The sequence below is a fragment of the Diabrotica virgifera genome, chromosome 6 (assembly GCF_917563875.1).
Source record: "Diabrotica virgifera virgifera chromosome 6, PGI_DIABVI_V3a".
Taxonomy (NCBI): domain Eukaryota; kingdom Metazoa; phylum Arthropoda; class Insecta; order Coleoptera; family Chrysomelidae; genus Diabrotica; species Diabrotica virgifera.
The window spans coordinates 220,805,026-220,828,902 of record NC_065448.1 but is presented as its reverse complement, the minus strand read 5'-3'; the positions used below and the strand labels follow the sequence as shown (position 1 = coordinate 220,828,902).

At 33.4% G+C, this 23,877-nt stretch overlaps 1 protein-coding gene across 1 annotated transcript; it reads right to left on the bottom strand.

The window, feature by feature from the left end:
* Window positions 1-701: 701 nt before the first annotated feature.
* LOC114335980 (putative malate dehydrogenase 1B) lies at window positions 702-22,073 on the bottom strand. The gene is made up of 7 exons (XM_050653730.1): window positions 21,743-22,073; window positions 21,059-21,262; window positions 16,770-17,092; window positions 15,200-15,556; window positions 13,637-13,757; window positions 10,556-10,685; window positions 702-1,062 (listed from the first exon to the last, which is right to left on the bottom strand). Exons 1-7 carry the CDS (start codon window positions 21,875-21,877, stop codon window positions 755-757), a joined length of 1,578 nt encoding a protein of 525 aa, XP_050509687.1. The 5' UTR covers window positions 21,878-22,073; the 3' UTR covers window positions 702-754.
* Between the last annotated feature and the right edge of the window lie 1,804 nt (window positions 22,074-23,877).

Sequence of the window (23,877 nt, the reverse complement as noted above, 5' to 3'; positions counted from 1 at the left end):
TTCTTCAGATGTTTCTTTTTCAATTCTTACTACTATTGCTCGCTAATTGTAATAGAGGTGTGTTATTAGTCTTACATCTCTTTTATCTAGGTTTTTAGTTTTCAGAATTTCCATGAGTCGATCATGTTTTACTTTATCAAACGCTTTATTGTAGCCTATAAAACAGACGTAAAGAGGACAATTAACATCCAAACATCTCTGTGTCAGCACGTTGAAAGAGAATAATGCCTCTCTGGTACCCATACCATTGCGGAACCCATATTGAGTGTCACTAATATCCAGCTCCAGTTTAGAGTGTATTCTGGCGTGGATAATTTTCAGCAGAATTTTCAAGGTATGTGACATTAAGCTTATGGTTCAGTAGTCACTGCATTCTGTGGAATTTACTTTCTTTGGCAAACACACAAATGCTGATGTCAACATTTCTCTAGTTATGATTCCCGTAGCGTTGAACAGTTCTACTAATAGTTCCAGGTTTTTCTCGTTGACCAAATTTATCAGCTCGCTAGGTAATTCATCTGGACCAGCAGATTTATTGGTTTTCATAGAGTCTATTGCCTGACTAACCTCTGATTTGGTTATCTCTGGGCCCACATATCCGGTTTGGCTATTTACGGATGTAGTAGCTTCTCTCTGGTCATGAAATAGTTCCTCGATGTACTCTTTCCATCCTTTTAACTGCAACAAATTAAACTCAAAAATTAATATCTAATAGACTGTTAATACGTTACAAAAATTAATACAATAAAATGTTCTAAAATATTTGAGTCAAATCGGTGTGACTCGACTCAGTCGACTGCTCTTCCGCCACACCTACACCTTGCAGATACCTCTCATAAGCATCATATTCTTCTTCTGTATCAAACTGCGATTGGGCTGCTTGTGCGTTTTCAAGAAGTCCGAACCTAACTAGCGTTGAGTGAATACTGGTATAGCATTTTTTAATTTCGCTTCTACTTACGTCGTTCATTAAAGGAAATTTGCTGTAAGGGATCCATTTTCTGTTATGATCTAGCTTTACAGGTTGGGAAAACACTATACCCTTCGGTATATTAAACGAACCTAGAAGAAGTATAACTACTTTTTAAACATGTCAAGATCGCTAATTATTGTCATCGTTCTAAAATTTCTGAAATAGACAATTTTCAGAAGTGGAAATCGAAACGTCAAATATACACTAAGCATCAAAATTAACGCACCACCTTAAAAATGGGATATTTTTGATGTCTTGTATTTCCTAAACCTGTTGTCCGATTTTAATGATTTTTTTAATATGTTATAGCTTTATTCTTCAAGAATATCGGCGTAATAATATTGTTGCTAAACAGATAAGTGTCATTGTATACTGGGTGTAACAATGATAGTGTGTTTTTTCCTCAAAGTTTGGAACATCCTGTGGAATATTTTAGCCTATATAAAATATTTAAATTAAAAATCAACTTAATGTTGTTCTGAAGCTATTTCCTTGTGGCATTTTTATAACCAACTATTTTCAATGGGAAATACGCCAAAATTTTACCAAAAAAAATGATTTTATTAACGTTTCGAAGTCCAAATCGGGTTTCGTTGTCAAAATACGAAATAATACTAAAATAAACAAAAATGTTGTCGCTAAGTAAAAAAATTCTTCTAATAATTTATTTAATATGACTCATTTATATTGGCAATTTAGACGTATATTATACGTTTTAAAGTAGAAGACTTTAAAATGATATCGCCAATATTTATGAGTTGCGTTCCTGGGACGACTTTACTAAAAGATAGTTCATTCGATTACATGAAATCAATCCCAACTCAAGAATATCCGTCACAAATAAATCATAGCATGTGATCTGTCTTTAAAAAGACAACCAATTGCAACGATGACAGTTAAATTCTCGCGTTAGAGATTCCATACTAAAAAAAATTATTTTTTTTTGAAAGTAAATTAAATGTAAAACCAAATACTTACGATGTCGGGATAGTATCACGAGGTTTTTCCTGGTTTTCCCTCGTGATTTACTATGTAATCTCTAACGCGAGAATTTTACTGTCATCGTTGCATTTGGTTGTCTTTTTAAAGACAGATCACATGCTATGATTTTTTTGTGACAAATATTCTTGAGTTGGGATTGATTTCATGTAATCGAATGAACTATCATTTGATATATATACATATATGACATATATGATATCATTTTAAAGTCTTCTACTTTAAAATGTATAATATACGTCTAAATTGCCAATATAAATGAGTCAGATTAAATAAATTATTAGAAGAATTTTTTTACTTAGCAACAACATTTTTGTTTATTTTAGTAGTATTTTGTATTTTGACAACGAAACCCGATTTGGGCTTCGAAAAGTTAATAAAATCATCTTTTTTTTGGTAAAATTGTGGATTATTTCTCATTGAAAATAGTTGATTATAAAACTCAACTGTAACCTAGGCTTTCTTAATATTCTACTTTTTGATTCATTCGCTTACGTTGGATAATAATAAAGTTAGGTACTTTAACAACTAGCAACGTTCTTCATCAATACAGGATGTTTCTAAATAAGTGCGACAAATTTTAAGGAGTAATTCTGCATAAAAAAAGATGATCGTTTGCTTTATAAACATATATCCGCAAATGCTTCATTTCTGATATACGTAGTGTGACCAACTAGCTCGAAAAATCCGGGACATAGCCCGAATTACGAAGTCGTGTCCCGGCGTCCCGGACAAGGCTTCCGGGCCATCCGAATTTTTAACGTTTTGGTAAAATTCCATATTGAAATTTTTAATACATCATTCTTCTAAGAATTTACATCAAATTGAATTGGTGGGACGAAAAAATGTCGACAATTTCTAGACTGTTATACTAATACCCCATCCAAAACGCATGCATTTTATATCGTCGTATTATAGTTCTATAAAAACTCAAACTCTGGACTTTTTCCGGTTTCTGTATTTTAATTATCGTCTTCTGAAAAGACGATTTAAAAACATGAATATCAAAAATAATGATAATTATATTTTAACCCAAGGTTCAATTTACATGGAAATCCAACATTAGTTTTCTAATTTTTCGTTTTTTGAGAACGATTTCCGATTTTGAATGTCAAAACGTCAAAAACAAAAATTATCATTACAACCCTTTCCATCAAAAAAATTTTTGTCAACATAAAAATGTTAAATAATCAATAAAATGACGATATTAAAGTTTTACATTTCCCGGATTTTAGGTATTTTTTTCAGTCTTGTCCCGAATTCGACTAAATTGGAGTTGGTCACACTAGATATACGGGATGTACCCCAGGCTGTGGGTGAAAAAACGTGATATAATTCAGGAATTTTTGAAACCTATCAGGTGTTGTAAAGGACGATGCCAGGAATAACTTCTACTAAAATGTAACCAAAAATATTGTGCGCTTTTTTTATATTGCGATTTTCATTTGTTTAATTTGCAATTTTTAAAAATTTTTAATTTTGCAGCTCAGGATATTGATTTTAGGGAAAAACTTTTTAATAGAAAGTTGTAGTAAATTAAAAAACCTACAATTTGAGCTATGATAAGTTTAATTTTGTTTATTGGTTATTGCAAAACAGCCTGCAAAAGATCCAAAATGGCCGTTTTTTACAATTGCATTATTTATTGTACAAATCATTTCTTTATATTTTTTAAAGGTATTAAATGAAGATCTTTCAATTTCAAACATAAAAAAAAGTTGTAAAGCCAGATTAACGAATTTGTTGCTTAGATATTATAAATTGTTTATCCCAAGAGGTCAAATGTTGAAGGCTATAACTTTTTGAAAAAAAATCGTAGAGAGTTGGTGAAACATCCAATCTCCTTCTAAAGAGTTATATTTTCATATTCTGATGTAAATAAATGCGTAAAACATTTTTAAATCTCTAATTTTTGGGTTTGAAAATAAGGGGGCAAATTTCGTTATAAACATTTAGAGCTGAAGCGGCCCTGTACATCCTATGAGTTTCTAACTTACAGACTAAGGTTGCTGAAGACGAAACGAAGATTTATAAAAAAATAAAAATTTTCTACAACCAACTGAAGCCGAGATAATTGTTTTTTTTTTCTTAAATCGTAGTGCCTTTATTTATAACAATTAAGAAATTATTTTACAGTCATTGACTAAAGAAAGACTTATATTATCTTAAAATAAAAATTATTATAAAATATAATTACATTTAATTATTAAAAATGATTTTTAAATTCGGTGCATTTGCGAGCGGCCGAATTTTGCAAATCGCCCGGCTCGCTTCAAATCCGCGCGCTCGGAAAATTTGTACGTAACTTGTATTAAATTTTGACAGAAAACAATTTAATAATATTACCATTATAATATACAGTCTGTTTACGACTGTATTTGTTTTTCTTGATAAACTTTTATATGTGAAATCCCATTTCTGAAGAAATAATATTACAAAAATGATACATATATATGAAATATAGAACTATATTTTTAATTTTCTCATTGGTATATAAATATAATAATAATGTTACTTCTTATTATACAATATAAAACTTTTTCTTCTTGTAGTGACTATCCGTTTTGGATGTTGGCGAACATCCAAAACGGATAGTCACTACAAGAAGAAAAATTTTATATTGTATAATATTCTTATTATATTTATATAACACTCGACCTCCATTATATTTATATAACAATGAAAAAATTAAAAATATAGTTATTATTATATGTATCATTTTTGTAATATTATTTCTTCAGAAATGAGATTTCACAAATAAAATTTTATCAAGAAAAACAAATACAGTGGTAAACAGACTGTATATTATAATGGTAATATTATTAAATTGTTTTCTGTCAAAATTTAATATAAGTACCGTAAAAATTTTCCGAGCGCGCAGATTTGAAGCGAGCCGGGCGATTTGCAAAATTCGGCCGTTCGCAAAAGACCGATTTTAAAAATAATTTTTACAAATTAAATGTAATTATATTTTATAATAATTTTTATTTTAAGATAATATAAGTTTTTCTTTAGTCAATGACTGTAAAATAATTTCTTAATTATTATAAATAAATGCACTACAATTTAAGAAAAAAAAAACAATTATCTCGGCTTCAGTTGGTTGTAGAAAATTTTTATTTTTTTATAAATCTTCGTTTCGTCTTCAGCAACTTTAATCCGTAAGTTAGAAACTCATAGGATGTACAGGGCCGCTTCAGCTCTAAATGTTTATAACGAAATTTGCCCCCTTATTTTCAAACCCAAAAATTATCTCGGCTTCAGTTGGTCGTAGAATTTTTTTATTTTTTTATAAATCTTCGTTTCGTCTTCAGCAACAATAATCTGTAAGTTAAACACTCATAGGATGTACAGGGCCGCTTCAGCTCTAAATGTTTATAACGAAATTTGCCCCCTTATTTTCAAACCCAAAAATTAGAGGTTTAAAAATGATGTACGCATTTATTTACATCAGAATATGAAAATATAACTCTTTATAAGGAGATTGGATGTTTCACCAACTCTCTAAGATTTTTTTTCAAAAAGTTATAGCCTTCGACATTTGACCTCTTGGGATAAACAATTTATAATATCTAAGCAACAAATTCGTTACTCTGGCTCTACAACTTTTTTTATGTTTGAAATTGAAAGATCTTCATTTTATACCTTTAAAAAATATAAAGAAATGATTGGTACAATAAATAATGCAATTGTAAAAAACGGCCATTTTGGACCTTTTGCAGGCTGTTTTGCAATAACCAATAAACAAAATTAAACTTACCATAGCTCAAATTGTAGGTTTTTTAATTTACTACAACTTTCTATTAAAAAGTTTTTCTCTAAAATCAATATCCTAAGCTGCAAAATTAAAAATCTTTAAAAATTGCAAATTTAACAAATGAAAGTCGCAATATAAAAAAAGCGCACAATATTTTTGGTTACATTTTAGTAGAAGTTATTCCTGGCATCGTCCTTTACAACACCTGATAGGTTTCAAAAATTCCTGAATTATATCCTGAAATCGACCTATTTTTCACCCACAGCCTGGGGTAATGTTAAATTTTTTCTTACAAACTGACGATTTATTTATTGCTCTAAAACTGGTTGAGATTGCAAATAAAATTTGATAGGTTTAAAGAGGTAGTTATTGAGCATTTTTTGGCACACAATTAAGAATTTTATATTCACCATTGACGTGCATAAGGGTAATGTGACCGTGTAATATGACCCGTATGCACGCCAATGGTGAATATAAAATTCTTAATTGTATGTCAAAAAAAGCACAATAACTACCTCTTGAAACCTACTAAATTTCATTTACATATCTCAACCGGTTTTTGGAGCAATAAATAAATCGTCAGTTTGTAAGAAAAAATTCAACATCCCGTTTCTCGGAAACGAAGCATTTGCGGACATATATTTATAAAGCAAACGGTCATTATTTTTTCATGTAGAATTACCCCTTAAGGTTTGTCGCACTTATTTAGAAACACCCTGTATTGTTGAAGAACGTTGCTAGTTGTTTAAAGTACCTAACTTTTTTATTGTTTAACATAAGCGAATGAATCAAAAAGCAAAATGTTAAGAAAGCCTAAGGCTACAGTTGAGTTTTAATTTCAATATTTTATATAACCTAGAATATTCCACAGGGTGTTGCAAACTTTGAGGAAAAAACAAAGTATCATTGTTACACCCGGTATACAATGACACTTATCTGTTAAGCAACAATATTATTACATCGATATTCTTGAACATTAAAGCTATAACATTTAAAAAATCACTAAAATCGGACAACAGGTTTAGGAAATACGAGACATCAAAAAGTCCCATTTTTAAGGTGGTGCGTTAATTTTTATACTTAGTGCATTTTCAGTTAAAATTATAATTTATTTTCATTAAATAAAATACTTATATATGCTAGTTATTACTGTGTATTATACTATAGATACTATACTATCGTGGGAACCTGTACTGTAACCCCTTGATAGCGTGTCCCTAGGTGGCAGATAGGGCCATGCCCAACCTGGCATTATCGTTGAGTAGGAGGGAAATAAAATACCTCCTGTGGACTAACAGGTACTTGTTAAAGGCTGATTTATGTTACACCAAGACGTGGACGGCACGGCGCGCAGAACAATAGAAATCGCACGTCCTCGGAACTTCCCGGTCTCGCCCCGTTCTGTCGTAAGATAAATCAGCCAATGCTTTTCATATCGGACGATCCTTCAATAGTGCCCCGTCCCGTCCACGTCCCCGTTGTAACATAAATCCGGCTTAACCCGCCTTGCCAGCAAGTTAAGACCAAAACATCTCTTATGAAATGTCGAATATCCGAAACGAATTTACCCCAGATGAGTAAAGATTAGGTTAGAAAAACGGAAAAGCAATTGGACCTGATCAAATTCCTATTGAGTTACTCAGATTGTTAGATGAAGAGGAAATTACGATACTTCAGAGATTTTTCAACCAAATCTAAAAAGCTATAAAAAAGAAAAATTCCCTGTCCATTGGCTTGTATCTACTTTTATCCCTTTGCCAAAAAAAAAACAACGCAACGAAGTGTCAAGACCACCGACTGATAAGTCTGATGAGCCATTCTTTAAAAATATTCCTCAAAGTTCTTCACTACAGAATCTCCACAAAATGCGATAAGGTTATTGGTTGCTCACAATTTGGATTTCGAAAAGGCCTGGGTACCAGGGAAGCACTAGTTGCAACCCAAGCGCTAGCTCAGAACTGCTACGATCAAAGAAAAGATGTAATGATGTGCTTTATAGATTATGAAAAAGCCTTCGATCGAGTACATCATAAACTCGTACATATACTAAAACAACCATGGGCGCCCATACCCACGGCAGGGGGGGCGTGGCCCCCCTGGCTTTTCGGGTGCTTTAAACGGGTGCTTTATATATGATTATCCAAAATATTATATGGGCGCCCGTGAAAACAACTCGACATAGATCAAAAAGACATTCGCTGCATAGAAGCTCTTTACTGGAATCAAACAGCTATCGTCAAGGTGGATAATGAAACAACGCAAGCTCAAAAAATTATCAGAGGTGTAAAACAAGGATGCATTCTCTCCCTACTACTGTTCAATCTATATTCAGAAAGTATCTTCCAGGAAACTATTGAGGAATGCGAAAGCAGCATCAAAGTAAATGGTACCTGAGTCAATAATATGCGGATGATTCGGTCTTAATAGCATACAATATAGAAGACCTCCGAAACATCCTTAATGAAATTGGAGAACATAGCGAGAACATGGGACTTAGCATCAACATAAAAAAGACGAAGTTCCTTATAATTAGCCGTCAATTATGTCAACATCAAAATGCAAGACTAGCATATAACAACCAAGATGTAGAGCGCGTAAGAAAATTTAAGTACCTGGGAACCTGGCTATGTGAGGACTGGATGTCGGATATGGAAATTAAATGTCGGATAGAAAGGGTCAGATATGGAAATTAAATGTCGGATAGAAAGGGCCAGAAGTGCATTCATGAAATTCGGAAACGTCTTTACGAACTCTGACTTTGACCTGAACCTAAGACTAAGATTCACGAAATGCTATTATATGGTCGATGCTCCTATATGGCATGGAAGGATGGACTTTAAAAATAAACACAATGAATAAGCTAGAGGCATTTGAGATGTGGATTTATCGACGAATCCTTAAAGTTCCCTGGACCGCACGAATAACAAATGAAGAAATCCTGAGAAGAATTGGTACAGAACGACAACTACACAATTAAACAGAGAAAACGGCATACCTGGGGCACCTAATTAGAAATGAAAGATACCAGTTTCTGCAAACCTTAATTGAACGAAAGATTGAAGGAAGAAGGGGAGTGGGCAGAAAGAAAATATCATGGCTCCGTAATGTCAAACAATGGACAGGACTAAAAAACATAGGAGACCTAATACATACTGCAATAGATAGAGGAAAATGGTTAAATGTGATTGCCAACATCCATTAGTGGATTGCATAAGAAGAAGAAGAGTAAAGATACTGTCTCAGAATATCGCACTGAAACTTTAGGCAATCTCATGGATTCTGGGGACAGAAATTCCCAACTCCCAACTAAGGGGTTGCTGGCCTGGATAGGAGCTCTTTAAACGGACCTTAGGTAGCAATTACTTAAAAGGAAAGTTTTAATATCTTCTTCTTATTGTGCCGTCTCATAACAAAGTTTGGTGATAACTTCTTTGAACGCTTCCCTATTTTTTGTGACTGAAATAACTGTTCAACACTGAGGTTAATCCAATCTCTGATATTCCCCAGCCAAGATTTCTTTCCAAACCTTTCCTTCCCTTTACTCTTCCTTGCGTGGTGACGTGTAGCGGAGAGTATTTATCGTTTCGAAGTATGTGGCCCACATACGTTGTTTTTCTTATTTTAATTGTGTTTATAAGCTTTTGCCATGTTCAATTCGGCTTAACATTTCTTCGTTTGAGACTTTTGCAGTCCGAGGAATTTTCAGAATACGCCTATATAGCAGTGGCGGCTCGTCAGAGGAGGCAAGGGAGGCTCAGCCTCCCCATAAATTTTTTACACACTCTATACTGTTTTGTTTATCATGAATCGCGAAAACAACAATTACTCTCACTATTATACAACGTGTAAATTCCATATTATCACTAATTATCCATACGTACGGAGCATTAGCATTAGAACGCATGATCGCGTCTCAGTTTTATTACATATTATTGTAGGCAGGACCCTGGGTTATCCCGAGATGCATGAACGGAGCCGAGAAGCCCAGCTTTCTCCGTTGCTAATGCTCCGTGCAGCGCAGCAGGCGTTTAAGGAGACCCGGTCTCCTAACAGTGGCATCTACGGCGCCATCACACGTTGCCCGGAGATATACCAAGGGAGGCAGTGTAGCTTCTCAGCTCCGTTGGGTGGTTGGGTGCGTCTCGGGACAACGAATTTTAGGGTCCTGACTAAATATAATGAAAAATCTAAAAGTGCGAATTTTGTTATGAAATTTGGTATGTGGAGTTATAATAATATTTGGAACAACTTGCTCAAATAACTTTTTCCGATATCTCTAACTCAAAGCAAAATATCGGTAATTTATGGTGTTTTTGAATTCGCAGTAGGCCGCGTTTAGAATTAAAAAAATTCAGTTGAGTATCTTAAAAATTTGAAGCTTCATTATGTATGGACTGCAAGACTTCAAATCTGTATTTATTTTGATATGCATAGGTATCTATTTACATATAGATGGAATTGTTAACAAATAAACGACACAAACTTTGGTATTAAACTTTTACTATTAGACTAACTACTTTTAAAATGATGATATCATGAAATTATGAATTAGGATGATATTATGAAATGTAAATAAAAAATGGTCAAAAGCTGGGGCCTTAAATTACATTTTTTAGCGCATTTTTTTGCTAGTGCAAATTTGTCTAGATATTTTACAGTTAGGTATAGCCTCCCCTATTGTAAAAATCACGAGCCGCCACTGCCACATTTCGAGTGACTTAATTTTTGGTTTTCAACTTTCCAACATAACATTAGACGACTAATATTATAAAATAGTAAAAAAATACAAAAAACTCTTTACAAATTCAAAATTTCATATAATTTACCGTTAGAAGCTACTCCCAAAGATATAATTTCGTCTCCAATTTCGCTTGCTGACCAAAGCTTCAATAAGGAAACAGTAGCTCTCACTTTACTATAAATCGGTGGTCGATGTATTTTGGCAAACATTCTTTTCTAAAAAGGAAGCATTTAATCGAGAAAAAAACAATTATCTATCACTTAACAACATAATATAAATATAAAATAGTTTCAGTACCAGTGCTCTGCAATATATATACACACACACGCAAGATGTGCTCGAGGAGAAAGTTTTATAGAGTTTAATAGAAGTATAGAAAAGAAATAGAAGTAAATAACAATGACTACGTACTACCTACAGAATTCTCTGAGACCCAATTCTTCTAAAATATAACTGTACCTTCCACTTTCGCGCAAAGGAAGATAAACGAAAACTCCAAATTGCATGGAATGGTAATATATTAGAACTCACATACCGACCAAAATATCTTGGGGTAACTGTGGACTGGCTTCTTACCTACAGACAACATTGCATTAGAACGAGAAGGAAAGTAATAACTAGGGAAAATAAACTCAGGAAGCTAACTGGAGGTAAAAGGAGTTCATGTCCTGATGTCTTAAGAACAACGGCACAGCACAGGCACTGTGTTCTTCAACTGCTGAATATGCGGGCCCCTTTGTAATAGATCAAGTCACATTAAACAAGTTGATAATGCGTTAAATGAGACATGCTGTATTAGTCCATTGAAATGTTACATTTAGTGTGCATTTCTTAGAGGAGTCAATTTTATTTTTTTAATATGTAGGGGGGTTCAGTAGAAGCTTAAGTTCAAGTTTTTGGGGTTGAGGCCCTTGTCCCCCGGCCGCCATCTTGGAAAAAGAGGTGCAAAGTTCTTTCGCGCTGTATCTCGTAAACTAGCTACCCTACAGAAAATTTAATTTCACATAAAATGAAGCAAATAAAATTTTCTACAATTTTATATGTATTACTTTTTATCGTAAAGTGACCAATAAAAAGTTATAAACAAAATTAAGAGAAAATTTTGTAAGAAATTTCCTTTTGGACGTTGTAACTTTTTTTATGTTCATTTCACAATAAAATAACATCATAGCGATTTTGTAGAGGAATTTTCAATAAACAATTTTCACTATAAAGTTGTTTAATTTTATTTATTATCTAGGTTTTACAGCGCTCCAAACTTGACCAGGTTCTCGAATTCTCGTAGAAAAATAATGCTTTTCTATCTATATACTAGACGAGCGGATTTACCGTTATGACAACCACGAAAATCAAATTTAAGGTGAATAATCAATTTTGGTCTATTTTTATGTTTTCGAGGTCGCTGAATCCGAATATAAAGTTTATTTTTATCTAGAGTTGGTGGAACATGTTAAAAAAATAAATTTTATATAAGAATGCCAAAAATCAATTTTGATGATTTTTCAAATTTACCTCGCTGTATCTTTGGTCGCTGTAAATATTTCCTTTTAAAAATTTTACTGTGTTATCTTTGAAGTATGTAGATAACAACGAAATTTATCCAAAATGTTTAAACACATTAAAAAAGGAGTTGTTAATTTATTAACATTTTGTCATCATATTTCGTTAGTTTCATGTTTACTTAAAAAAGTTGAGTGACAAACTTTTTAGTTTATAATTTTAACCAACATAACAATAAAATAAAGTTCATGAAGAAGTTTTTTGGAAAATTTTAAGTCAAAATATTTAATAGGAAAAAAGTTATGTTACTTCATATACAAGCGGCACACCCCAAAAAACGCTTATATCTCGAGATCCTGACCACGGTGTGGTGAATGGCTAATTTTTATCATAATTTATGATTTTGATATCAAAAATCGTTTTTTTGCTCTGTTTAAGAATTTTGCATTTTGCGGTTGCGTCATTCTTCTTCTGAAGCGGCGAATTTGTCCTCAAACAACTTCTTGGGCCTTTTCTATATATGCTTAGAGTTATAAGTTTTATAGTGGTAAGAAAGGTCAAAAACAGATTAATAATAGCATAGGAATGTTAAAATTATAATAAATTGTATGGATCAAAATATATATAGATAGAAAAGTAAGCCTAACTTTTGTTTTTATTGTATCCCTATGAGCATTCGAGAATCTGGTCAAGTTTGGAGCGCTGTAAAACCTACATAAATAAATAGAATTAAACAACTTTATAGTGGAAATTGTTCGCTGAAAAACGCTCTACAAAATTGCTATAAGGGTATTTTATTTTAAAATGAACTAAAAAAAAGTTATAACATCCAAAGGAAACTTGTTAAAAAAAATTTACATATTTTCGGTTATATCTTTTTTGTTGGTCACTTGACGATAAAAAGTAATAGAAACAAAATTGTGGAAAATTTAATTTTCTACATTTGATGTTTAATTAGATTTTCCGTAGGGTTGGTAGTTTACGAGATATAGCGCGAAACCCCTTTGCACCCCATTTCCAAGATTGCGACCGGGGGACAAGGATGGCGACCCCAAAAACTTGAACTTAAGCTTCTACTGATCCCCCGTGCACATTAAAGAAGTAAAATTGACTCCTCTAAGAAATGCAAGGTACGGCCTAAAAAATGTAACATTTTAATGGACTATATAGTATCCGGATGCATGAAACCGACGCCACTTTCAAATCTATATAAAACAGCGAGTTTAACATGCTGAAAAATGTAGCAGAGTACATAAAGAAAATTCAGAGCCTATACAGAGCTCAAATACCACGAAAGCGACTAAAATCGAGGACAAGTTTCTTTGTAATAGTCCTGTGAACAGCCCGAATATTTTCCTCATCCTCAGAGACTTTAAAACGTAGAAAACTATAAAAAGGATGAAAACGGGGGGTCGCTCCAATAAAATGAAGCATGGCAAAATGGGGGAAAATAGACCAAGATGATGTAAAGTGTGACCGTGTAGAAATACAAAGTAGGGAACATGTTCTTACATGTAGAAACTGTCCTCGTCAGTGTTCCCTCGAAGATTGTGGCTCACTAACAAAGATAGAAACCGACGTAGGCTAATACTAGGCTGAAGTTATATGAATGACATAACGCAATGAAGTAAAATAAGTAGTATAAAAAAACAAAAATTTTACTCACATTATGTTCTTCTACTTCGTCTGATATATCCGTTACACTTTTAAGCATGTAAGACATTATTCTAATTTCAGTATGTACGGTACCTAAGGGAAGACTAGTGTCTTTGGGAGCAGTAAGGCTTCTGGAGAAAGGATAAGGATATTACAAAATCTGAACTTTCAAGGTCTGTAGAGCGAATAAATATAAATATACATATTTTTTTAATGCGACTAGAATTACTGACTACAATTACGGCGGCTCTTGGCCTCACACACTGCAACTTTCATAGATTCTTTTTGCTCCCCTTTGTCACTTAAAACACCTCCACCTCATCCAGTCCTATTCTCTTAATGAGCTTCCATACGCTTGAGAGTACAGTGGATCCCCGACAAGTCGGCCTCCGATAACCCGGAAGTCCGGCTAACCCGAACCGATTTTCATCAGACAAATATTTCAACAATATAAATGTTACTGAGTTTTTTACCAAGAAATGAACAATACTGTATGCCACTGTACGTAATTTAGATGTACTATGGTGCATATGTATTTCATGTTTTTGCAATTATAATGGAAGTTCATCTGTAAGTATCAGTATTTTATTAATTTTTACCATATTCTCCGGCTAACCCGAATTTTCGATAACCCGGATCGGCCGCGGTCCCGATTAATCCGACTTATCGAGGTGCCACTGTAGTCCTTTTACCATAGACATAGACTGATCCTTTTGGTTAAGGTACTAGTACACTTTAGAAGGCCAAAAATAAGCATTTTTTCAAAAAAAAATTTCTCAGAACCTTTATTAAAAATGAACATAAAACTTATTACATATTAATATTTATCTCTTAAAGAATACAAAAAATATATCTTTTTTCATTTACGCACGTACACTAATATTGTAGAGGGCGTCAAAAGGAGGCCTCGAAAAAAAGTAGTTCCGATGGCGGACAGTTAATCTCAAGATTGGGATCTCTTAAACAAAAAAATCGTACGGCATTTCAAAAAGGAAGGTTTCTTACGTGACAATTTACCACCGCTAGTGAAAAATTCCGCAAAGAAAAGATTTTAAGGAAATTTAAAAAAAATTTGTTAAAAAAATCGCCCGTTTTTCTTTAGTTTTTCATGGTTAAAAAACATTTATTTTTTATTTTTTGATCATATTGTGGTAAATTGTCACGTAAGAAACCTTTTTTTTTTTTTTCACATGCAGTACAATTTTTTTGTTTCAGATTTTTCGAGGCCTCGACTTTTGCGCCCTCTACAATATTAGTGTATTTGCATAAATGAAAAAAGATATATTTTTTGTACTCTCTAAGAGTTAGATATTAATATGTAAAAAGTTTTATGTTCATTTTTAATAAAGTTTCTGAGAAAAAAATTCTTGAAAAGAATTATTATTTTTGGTCTTCTAAAGTGTAATAATAGTACCTTATTCTCTCCGAGTTCTAGATACCACAACCTTGTGAGGCCTTCACGCTGACGTGTACCGCTATTGAATAAGCTACAAATAATTGTAGCGAAACGTTGAAAGCAACTTACATTACTAAAGCTGTGCTAGAATTGTGTACACACATTATACCTATTTACCTTTTAAATGGCCTATACATTTCGGCTTTGTAAACAATATTCCTCACATCAACGAACTGATTCATTCCAACGAATCCCCATACGGCAGGTGCACTAATCCTGTCCACAGGAACTCCTGTATTCTTCGAAACACTTGTTATATACGGAAAAGCCTTATCTGCAGTTACAGCAACTATATTGGACAGTTTCTTTCGACGGCATGTAGCTACAATACACGAAGTCATAAAACATACCGGTCCACTGGTTGCCATGATGACTTTTACACTGCGTTTGGCGACGTGGTTGAGCAACTCGGCGAACATTCTCATTCTGTAGCTGCATCGGTTTAAAAACATTGCTTCCGTTTCCACATCATGTCTGTAAGGAATTTTTAATAATATAAAACATTGGTAAATATGCATTGATTGCAATGTTATATATATTAAATATTAAACCGGTTTTACAGCGTCATAATACTCCTTTGCGTTTCTAATCGCTACTCCATCTATTGTGGCTGTCTTCATCTCTTAAATTTCTTCGCAACATGACTTTGGAGATGCCATTTATCGATGTGGTCACTGATCTTCCTCGTTTTCGTTTTTCTGTTGAGATCCATTCTAACACGTTTTTGGGGGATTTTTACGTCCTCCATTAGTCTGTTCTGTGCGTGTTCGGGACTTCCTCGCGTAACATAAATTAAAATAAGTGTAAAAACAACAACTTGTCAATAATATATTTATTTGTGTCGGTAAAATAGAGTGAATATTGCTCGAAAGAGGGTTTGTTATTCTTTGCGAGTGTGGTGGTGTGTCCGCGCCGGGTGGTTGCTGTGACTATACTGAAAAAAAACACATGTCTGTGGTTTTACGTTGAAGACTAATTGATCGACATAAAGAGGCTGGTCCTTTATCTGATGTTTTAAAAGCTGAAAACATTTCTGTCAAGAAGCGTCATCAAATGCATTCAAAAAGTGATTCATTGACATGAGGTCTGATAAGGTTTACTATTTAATGGGGAATTTTTAAACTGAGACTGAACAGGAACAGGCCATTACCATCTGGTTTCGTATAGAAAGAATTGTGAATTTTAAATGACCCATATAATTTCCGTTTAGAAAAGAAAGGTAATATTTAAAATTAGCAATTAAAAAAATACTAAATGAAGCGTGTCGCTATAAGTCTTACGTAACCGTACCATAATAACTGTTGTCTTACGATGTCATGTATGATTGGTCTATTTCCATGCCATAGATCTTCTTACTAACCTCCTCCAAAAATCCATCTCAGTTGCTAGTAATTTAGCGTTGTACCTACTTCTTGGTTAATTGCCAGACTTCAGTTAATTTTTAACTAGTATTAACACTCCTTTCGCATGTTCTCCCCTTTTCATTCCACCATATAACAGCTCCGCGGAGGTTATCCCAAACCATTGTCGGAGGTTTTTCAACCACGAGATATGACGGCGTCCCGGTCCTCTCCTGCCTCCTTCACTCTTTTAAAATCGTAGAACTAACCTAAACACCTGAAATGCCTGAAAATACTTGAAAACAATCTCTTCATTTGGATAATATATTAATAAAATCAATACTAACTTTAAAAAATCCTCAAGGTCAATGACAATATCAGCATCCTGAATAACTTCTTTTAAATGTTCGCACAGATACACCATCTCATGCTTTCCAAATCTTTTCAACGAATTCAAATACATCACATACTCTGTCGTAATTTCCAACTTTTTGCCATCTGTTGTTTGGTGGTAGTCATATAGCTTAAAAATTATCCCTTGCGACTTCCATAACGACTTTATTTCCACCAGTTCGAGTATTAGAAAAGAAGTTATTGGACTGGATGCGCCTAAAATGGCGATTACTTGGACATCTTGTATGCTGCTGGCTACCATATTTTCTTTAAAAAACTATAACCAGAAAGTTATAAGTCGTTGATTAGTATATTTAATTCATAAATTCCTAAATTGAAAGTCGCGACCTCCTGGGGGTCAAAAATATGTTTTAAACCAAACATTTTTTAAAGAATAGTCCAATCAACAGCCATTTTCTCGTTGAATTTTGAGAATCAAGGTCGATTTCCTTTGAAATTCCTGAGATTTGTTAAATTTCCTGAGAATTACTAAATTTGGATTTAGATAGTATTTATAACCTTTGTCAAAATCTACCCTACGCCGAAACGGGCTTTTGCCTTGGATATGGAAAAAAGATGGATATTTTCGAAGAATTTCGAATTGGAGAACCTTCAATCTCAAATAACTCAAATGTGGTGCAATTTTTTGGGAAAACTTAACATATATCTGTTGAAGTTCATTACAAAACCTTTCAAATGAGCTCTGATAAAAAAAATGCATAAGAACTGACTGACTTATGACGAAAATAAAATCCCTTCCTGCTTTTTTTTCAAATGTAATAATTAAACCCTCGTCGTTACAATCCTAATAGAACTGAATGCTTTCGACTTGAAATTAACTTTATTTGCGTATAATTGGTACGATCCATGCGATTTAACTGGTTTGGAATGCTTAGTTTATAAATAGTTGATCAAATCGAAAATGACATTTTTATAATTAAAAATAAAGTGCATTTTTCTTAAATAAATCTAAAAGTACCTATTCAAAATATCAAAAAATGTTTCAAATATTAATTGTAGGATTTTTTTACCGAAAATTTTGATTTTTTTTTGTTTTTGTATCATGAACACTTTTAGGTTTATTTAAGAAAAAATCACTTTTTTAATTACAAAAATGTAATTTTCGATTTAATCAACTATTTTTTCTAAACGAACCATTCAAAACCGGTCAAATTACATGGATCGTATCAAATATACCTAAATGAAGTTAATTCCACGTCGAAAGCTATTCATTTCTATTAGGATTGTAATAACGAGGGTTTAATAATTGTTACATGTCAAAAAAAAGTAGGGACCGACTTTATTTTCGTCATAAGTCAGTAAATTCTTATGCAAAAACTTTCATCAAAGCTCATTTGATAAAAGTTTTAATGATCTTTAAAATATGTCTGTTACATTTTCCCAAAAAATTGCACTATATTAGAGTTATTTGTGATTGAAAGTTATCCATGTCGAGGTTCTTTGAAAATAACCATGCTTTAAAGAGCAATAACTCAGTCGTTATTGGGTTTACATAGGTCTTTCCGAATCTCTTTAATTTTTTATTAGCTACAATTTTATTCCAAATGATTTTTTCTATAAAATTAAAAATTTTTAAGTTATGCACGAAAAACGGTTCTAAAACGTGAGTTTTTCATTGAAAAATGCATAGTTTCAATCGCTAATAACTTGTAAAGTATCAACTTTGCTAAAAAAAATTATTGAACAAAAGTTACTCAGAATTGGTCAATTTATCGACTTCCATAGTTATTTTGATTGAAAAAATTTTCATCCCCTAGATGGGGTTGTTTTCACCCCCTGGACAAAAGCCCGCTTCGGCAACAAATTCTGGTCTCAACCTAAATCCGAGCTTTCTACAATTTACAAAGCAAAACGGGCAATAAATCAATAGACGTGGGGAATCTATAGGTAAAAATCTAACGAATTGTAGCAAAAGAATGAATCACCGGCCGCAAGTAGCAGCTCAAAACGGTTCCATATCGAGAACAGTCTGGCAGAAACACGATATACGTGGAAACAGTGGAGAAAGGTGTATGTGGAAGGTCACACAATAGCTAGAGGTGGCTAAGTCTGGAATGATCGAGAATAACGTTATTTGTTATTTAAGCGGAGCGCGCTTTTATTTTAGTTTAGTTTAAGCTAGAGATTTGGAAAGAAAACTTGTATAAATAAATTAATAAAGTTGTATATAAATACGAACGCTCGTTTGAATATTACAGTGGTGTCCGGTGTTCGGTAAACTTAGTGCGATATAAATAAGTGAATTAGAGAAAGACTTTAAAAGACTTTTGAACTTTATTCGTCGGGGAAAAATCGGAGTGCGTTAATTGTTCGGTATTCGGAAAGACTTTTAAAAGACATTTTGAAAAGTGTGTGTGTGTGCCGACCAAAGATGTTGCTAGAAGAACTCTCTGTAAAACAGCTCCGTGAACAATTAGAAGAGTACGAGTTAGACGCCAGTGGGTCCAAGAAAGTCTTGAAAGCACAACTCGAGGAGGTCCTCAAGAAGAATGGAGATGATCCAAAGACGTTCCACTTCCAGTCAGCAGAACAAGCAATCTTATCGAAATTCGAAAATGTTTCTCAAAAGATTGATGAAACTTCTATAAAGAACAACGAGAAACTTGAAGAAGTTAGTAGAAAAAGCGACGAGAAATTCAAGAACGTTGCTAAAAAATTTGACGAGACTTCTCAAGTAATTAAAGAAGTTTGTAGACAGAACAACGAAAAACTCACTGGCGAAGCGTCCATGTAACCACTGTTACCATTGGTAACAGTTAAAAATCTTGCAAATAAATATTTTATGACTACTATGAAATAATTCCATTTATATTTTTTACTAACAGAAAAAAAGTAGCAAAAAGTAAAATGTAGCAAAAGAATAAATCACTGGCCGCAAGTAGCAGCTCCAAACGGTTCCATCTCGAGAACATTCTGGCAGAAGCACGATATACGTGGAATCAGTGGAGAAAGACGTGCGGTATGTGGAAGGTCACACAATAGCTAGAGGTGCGAAGTCTGGAATGATCGAGAATAACGTTATTTGATATTTAAGCGGAGCGCGCTTTTATTTGAGTTTAGTTTAAGCTAGAGTTTTGGAAAGAAAACTTGTATAAATAAATTAATAAAGTCGTATATAAATACGAACCCTCGTTTGAATATTACAGAATTTAATTCCTAGCATGTACACAATTTGTGAATAAATGAAGGTAAAGAAAGACAGTTTAAGCTCGGGTTTAGGTTGTGACCAGAATTTATTTTCCAACGTAAGAAATCTTTAGATTTCTAGCTCTTTGTATTTCGTTTTGCTTACAATAGATGTCACTGTTGCGTCTGTTGCAAATTATTTTTAATAATTTACTAACGTGGCAGGAAGGTTTGGTTTCGATTCAGAGAGCGCACCAGGAGTCGCTCCGGGGAGTCCAAGAGAATGAAAAAATATGCATAAGCGAATGGTGGTGGTCTTTGTATCGAAACTAAATCTTAAACTATCTTTCTTCAAAAATGTATAAACATTTTCAATTTCTTTGTAACATGAAAATGCAGCAGCTGCATAATGCTCTTGTTAAATCGGAGAGTGCAGGAAGAGTCTATACCGGTTTCGGAGGTCTTTTCCCCTCATCAGTAGTCCCATATCCTCTTCTCTCCGATTTTTCCAGGCATCACACTTTGGGCCTTTCCGAATTGTATAGAAAGAAATGTCACAAATGAACTAGAGCCATCTACCGAAAAACAAAGTAAGTTATCAATCGAACCAATCGGTATGGGAACGATATTTATTGTCGTTTTCTGTGCTACTTCGTTTACTCACAAATTGAGTACTATAGTATTTTTACTACAAAAACGTTATTACGTAGGTCAAAATTTTTGACGTAAGAGAACTGTCAAAACATTAGAATGTGACTTTTCATTATTGCTATGTTTATTATAAACACGGCAATAATGAAAAGTCACATTCTAATGTTTTGACAGTTCTCTTACGTCAAAAATTGTGACCTACGTAATAACGTTTTTGTAGTAAAAATACTATATGATTCAAATTTCACGTATCGTGGTCCAAATCCACGTATCGTGGAATGCAAATTGTAGATTCCTCACGTCTATTCATTTATCGTCCGTTTGCTTTGTAAATTGTAGACAGCTCGGATTTAGATTGTGATCAGAATTTGTTTTCCAACGTTTGGCTATTTGAATTTCTTTTTGCTTCAAACACGTTTTGTCATATTTGCTTCAAAAATTGTACCTTTAAATTATCTGCGGCCAGAAATTCTAATTCTTGTTTGGATATAAGCGATTCGAGACCATAATAGCAATAGACATGTTCCCAAAATTCAGATAGGCCTCCAATAAGATGCTTTTTTCCACCCCACATATTGATTTCTTTCCAAATTAATGGACTTTCCGAAACATACCATTTGTTTTCTTTGTTCAACTGTTCCAAATAAATCTAAAACAGATGGAAAGTGTTATTGATTTTATGCTTATCTTTACAATTGGATGGCCATACTACGAGGTCAAGGTAGGGAGTATTGCAAGGAAATCCATAGTCTATTATCCAGAGTTAGAGTGTCTATTCGGAAAGGGAAATGTAGTCAGATGGTAGGTATATAAAAACTAATAGACTATGATGGACAGGGCATGTGATACGCAATAACGACAATCTGTTCGAAAGACCAGATGGTAGAAGGTCTGTAGGACGGCCTAGAATAAGGTGGAAAGGTGCAGTCAGACAAGATATGGAGAAAATGGGAGTGAGACAATGGGAAGTAGTGGCACAGGACAGACAGATGTGGAAGGCAATAATAAACACGGCAAGGACCCACGAAGAGTTGTAACGCTATTGATGATGATGATGATATTCACCAATATGTCTGTTATTTTGTTATTTTTATACTCTTTGCTGTAGAGACCTAAATAGTTAACTTACCGCCCACTCCATAGAGAGTTTTTCCACTTTCTTGAAAACAAAGTTTGGAAGTTTATCGGCCAAATATTGGGCCACATAAATTGCGTGGACAAAGTTTGGACAGCTAGGTTTTCCATTAATCACAAAATAAGGCATCCTGTTAACGTTTATTAGTGCTTTATTTTTTGCAAAAATGACAACTGTCAATATTATACCTATAAAATGGCAAAAACGTTTTCATGATCAACTTTTTACTTCTATCATAGATTATGAAGTCGTGTAAATTGAAACTTTGAATTAGATCTAGTTTTGCTATCTTCGTCTTTTTTCCCTGGCAATACTACTTACCCCATATCCCTACGTATAGTCTGTGGTTAGCCTGAACGACCCCTGGGGTGCGAAAAGTTTTTTTCCTTCCCTACCCTTGATTGTTCAATTATATTCGTATCTATTGGTAGGTTTAGTTAGGCGTTAGGCGTTAATTTTAAGAAATATTGCTGGCTAAATGGCACAGTTCCCAAAGGCCATAAAACAAGAAAAAAAAACTTTTTACTACAGTGAATGAACGTAAAAATCAACCATTACTCCGAGTTCGGCGAATCTCCATCGATTTTCATGAAAATTGGTGAGAGGTTAGAAACTTGCGCGTTTACTCTCGGAGTGGATGCCGCCACTTCTCGGGGGTGATAATTGTTTTATTAAAATAACCACATAAATCGATACAGTGACAAATTTTAATAGTACATTCTTTCACGGTTTTTGCTCTAAATTTTAAAAAACCGCTTGGATTGACATGAAATTTGGCATACGTATAGCTTACATGTCAAAGAAAAAAAGTGATATTGTGCCGATGTGTGCTTTTGCCCTGGGGATGACTTTCACCCCGTCTTGGGGGTGAAAAAATATATGTCCAAAATAAGTCCGGAAATGGGTAAACTGACTAATTTTAAGTAACATTTGTTCTATAGAGCTTTTTCGCTAAGTCAACACTTTTCATTTTAATTTTGAAAAATATGCTTTTTTTCAAAATAACTTAAAAATTGTAGAGATACCAAAAATCTCGAAAAACACAAAAAGTCAGCATTGCTTTTCTGAATATCATGTATTTTTTTGTTTTTCTGTTAGACAAAAATTGATTAAGATTTGGTGTTTCTAAATTTGCATACATTCGTGATCAGTGACTCGTTCAACCCCTTTTAACTACAACCTTTTCAATAACAAGGACTTTGAACCGATGAAACTTACAGATCATATAAACAATACATACACGAGTCAAGAAACTTGTGAAGTCGTAACGATTAAGTTCATTTAAGATACTAATTAGGGGGTGATTTTCCCGATTTTTTTACCAAAACAAAAAGGGACTAACTTTATTTTGAGCGTAACTTGTTTACTTTTGATGCTAGAAATTTTTTTTTATAAATCAAAAAAGAAGCTTTTTTTAAACACTTTAAATAAGTTGTAATGAGTTTTCCCCGAAATGTGCTTCATTTTTGGTTATTTCACGTTAAAGTATTCCATTTGGAATTTGACGAATATGAACCTATTTTTCATTAGCTATAACTCTGCTTCTACTAGGTATAGAGACGTGATATATACACCATTTTTTTAAATTTTTTACAGGCTATATTTTTGCTAAGAATGTTTTTTCGACAAAATATTTACTATTTGAGTTATTTGCGAAAAACCGTCTAAAAGCGTGGTTATTTTGTTGAAAAAATGAACATATTCACTGCCAAATAACTCGAAAAGTATTGACTTAGTGAAAAAACTCTATAGAACAAAAGTTACTTAAAATTAGCCAGTTTATACATTTCCTGACTTACTTTGGACGAATATTTTTTCACCCCCAAGAGGTGGTGCAAACCACCCCCAGGGCAAAAGCACATATCGGCACAATATCACTTTTTTTCTTTGACATGTTAGCTATGTGTGTGCCAAATTTCATGTCAATCTAAGCGGTTCTTTAAAATTTAGAGGTTTTGCGATATTTTACCGTTAAAGAACGGACTATCAGCAACATTGGTTATCATAAAGTTGTTAAGATAAATCAATATTTTTTGAGTTAATAAAGATCAAATAATTTAATTTTCCATGAAAAAAATTGCATGCAAAAAGGGTAAAAGCGCAAGTTGGCACCATGTCACTTGTTTCTT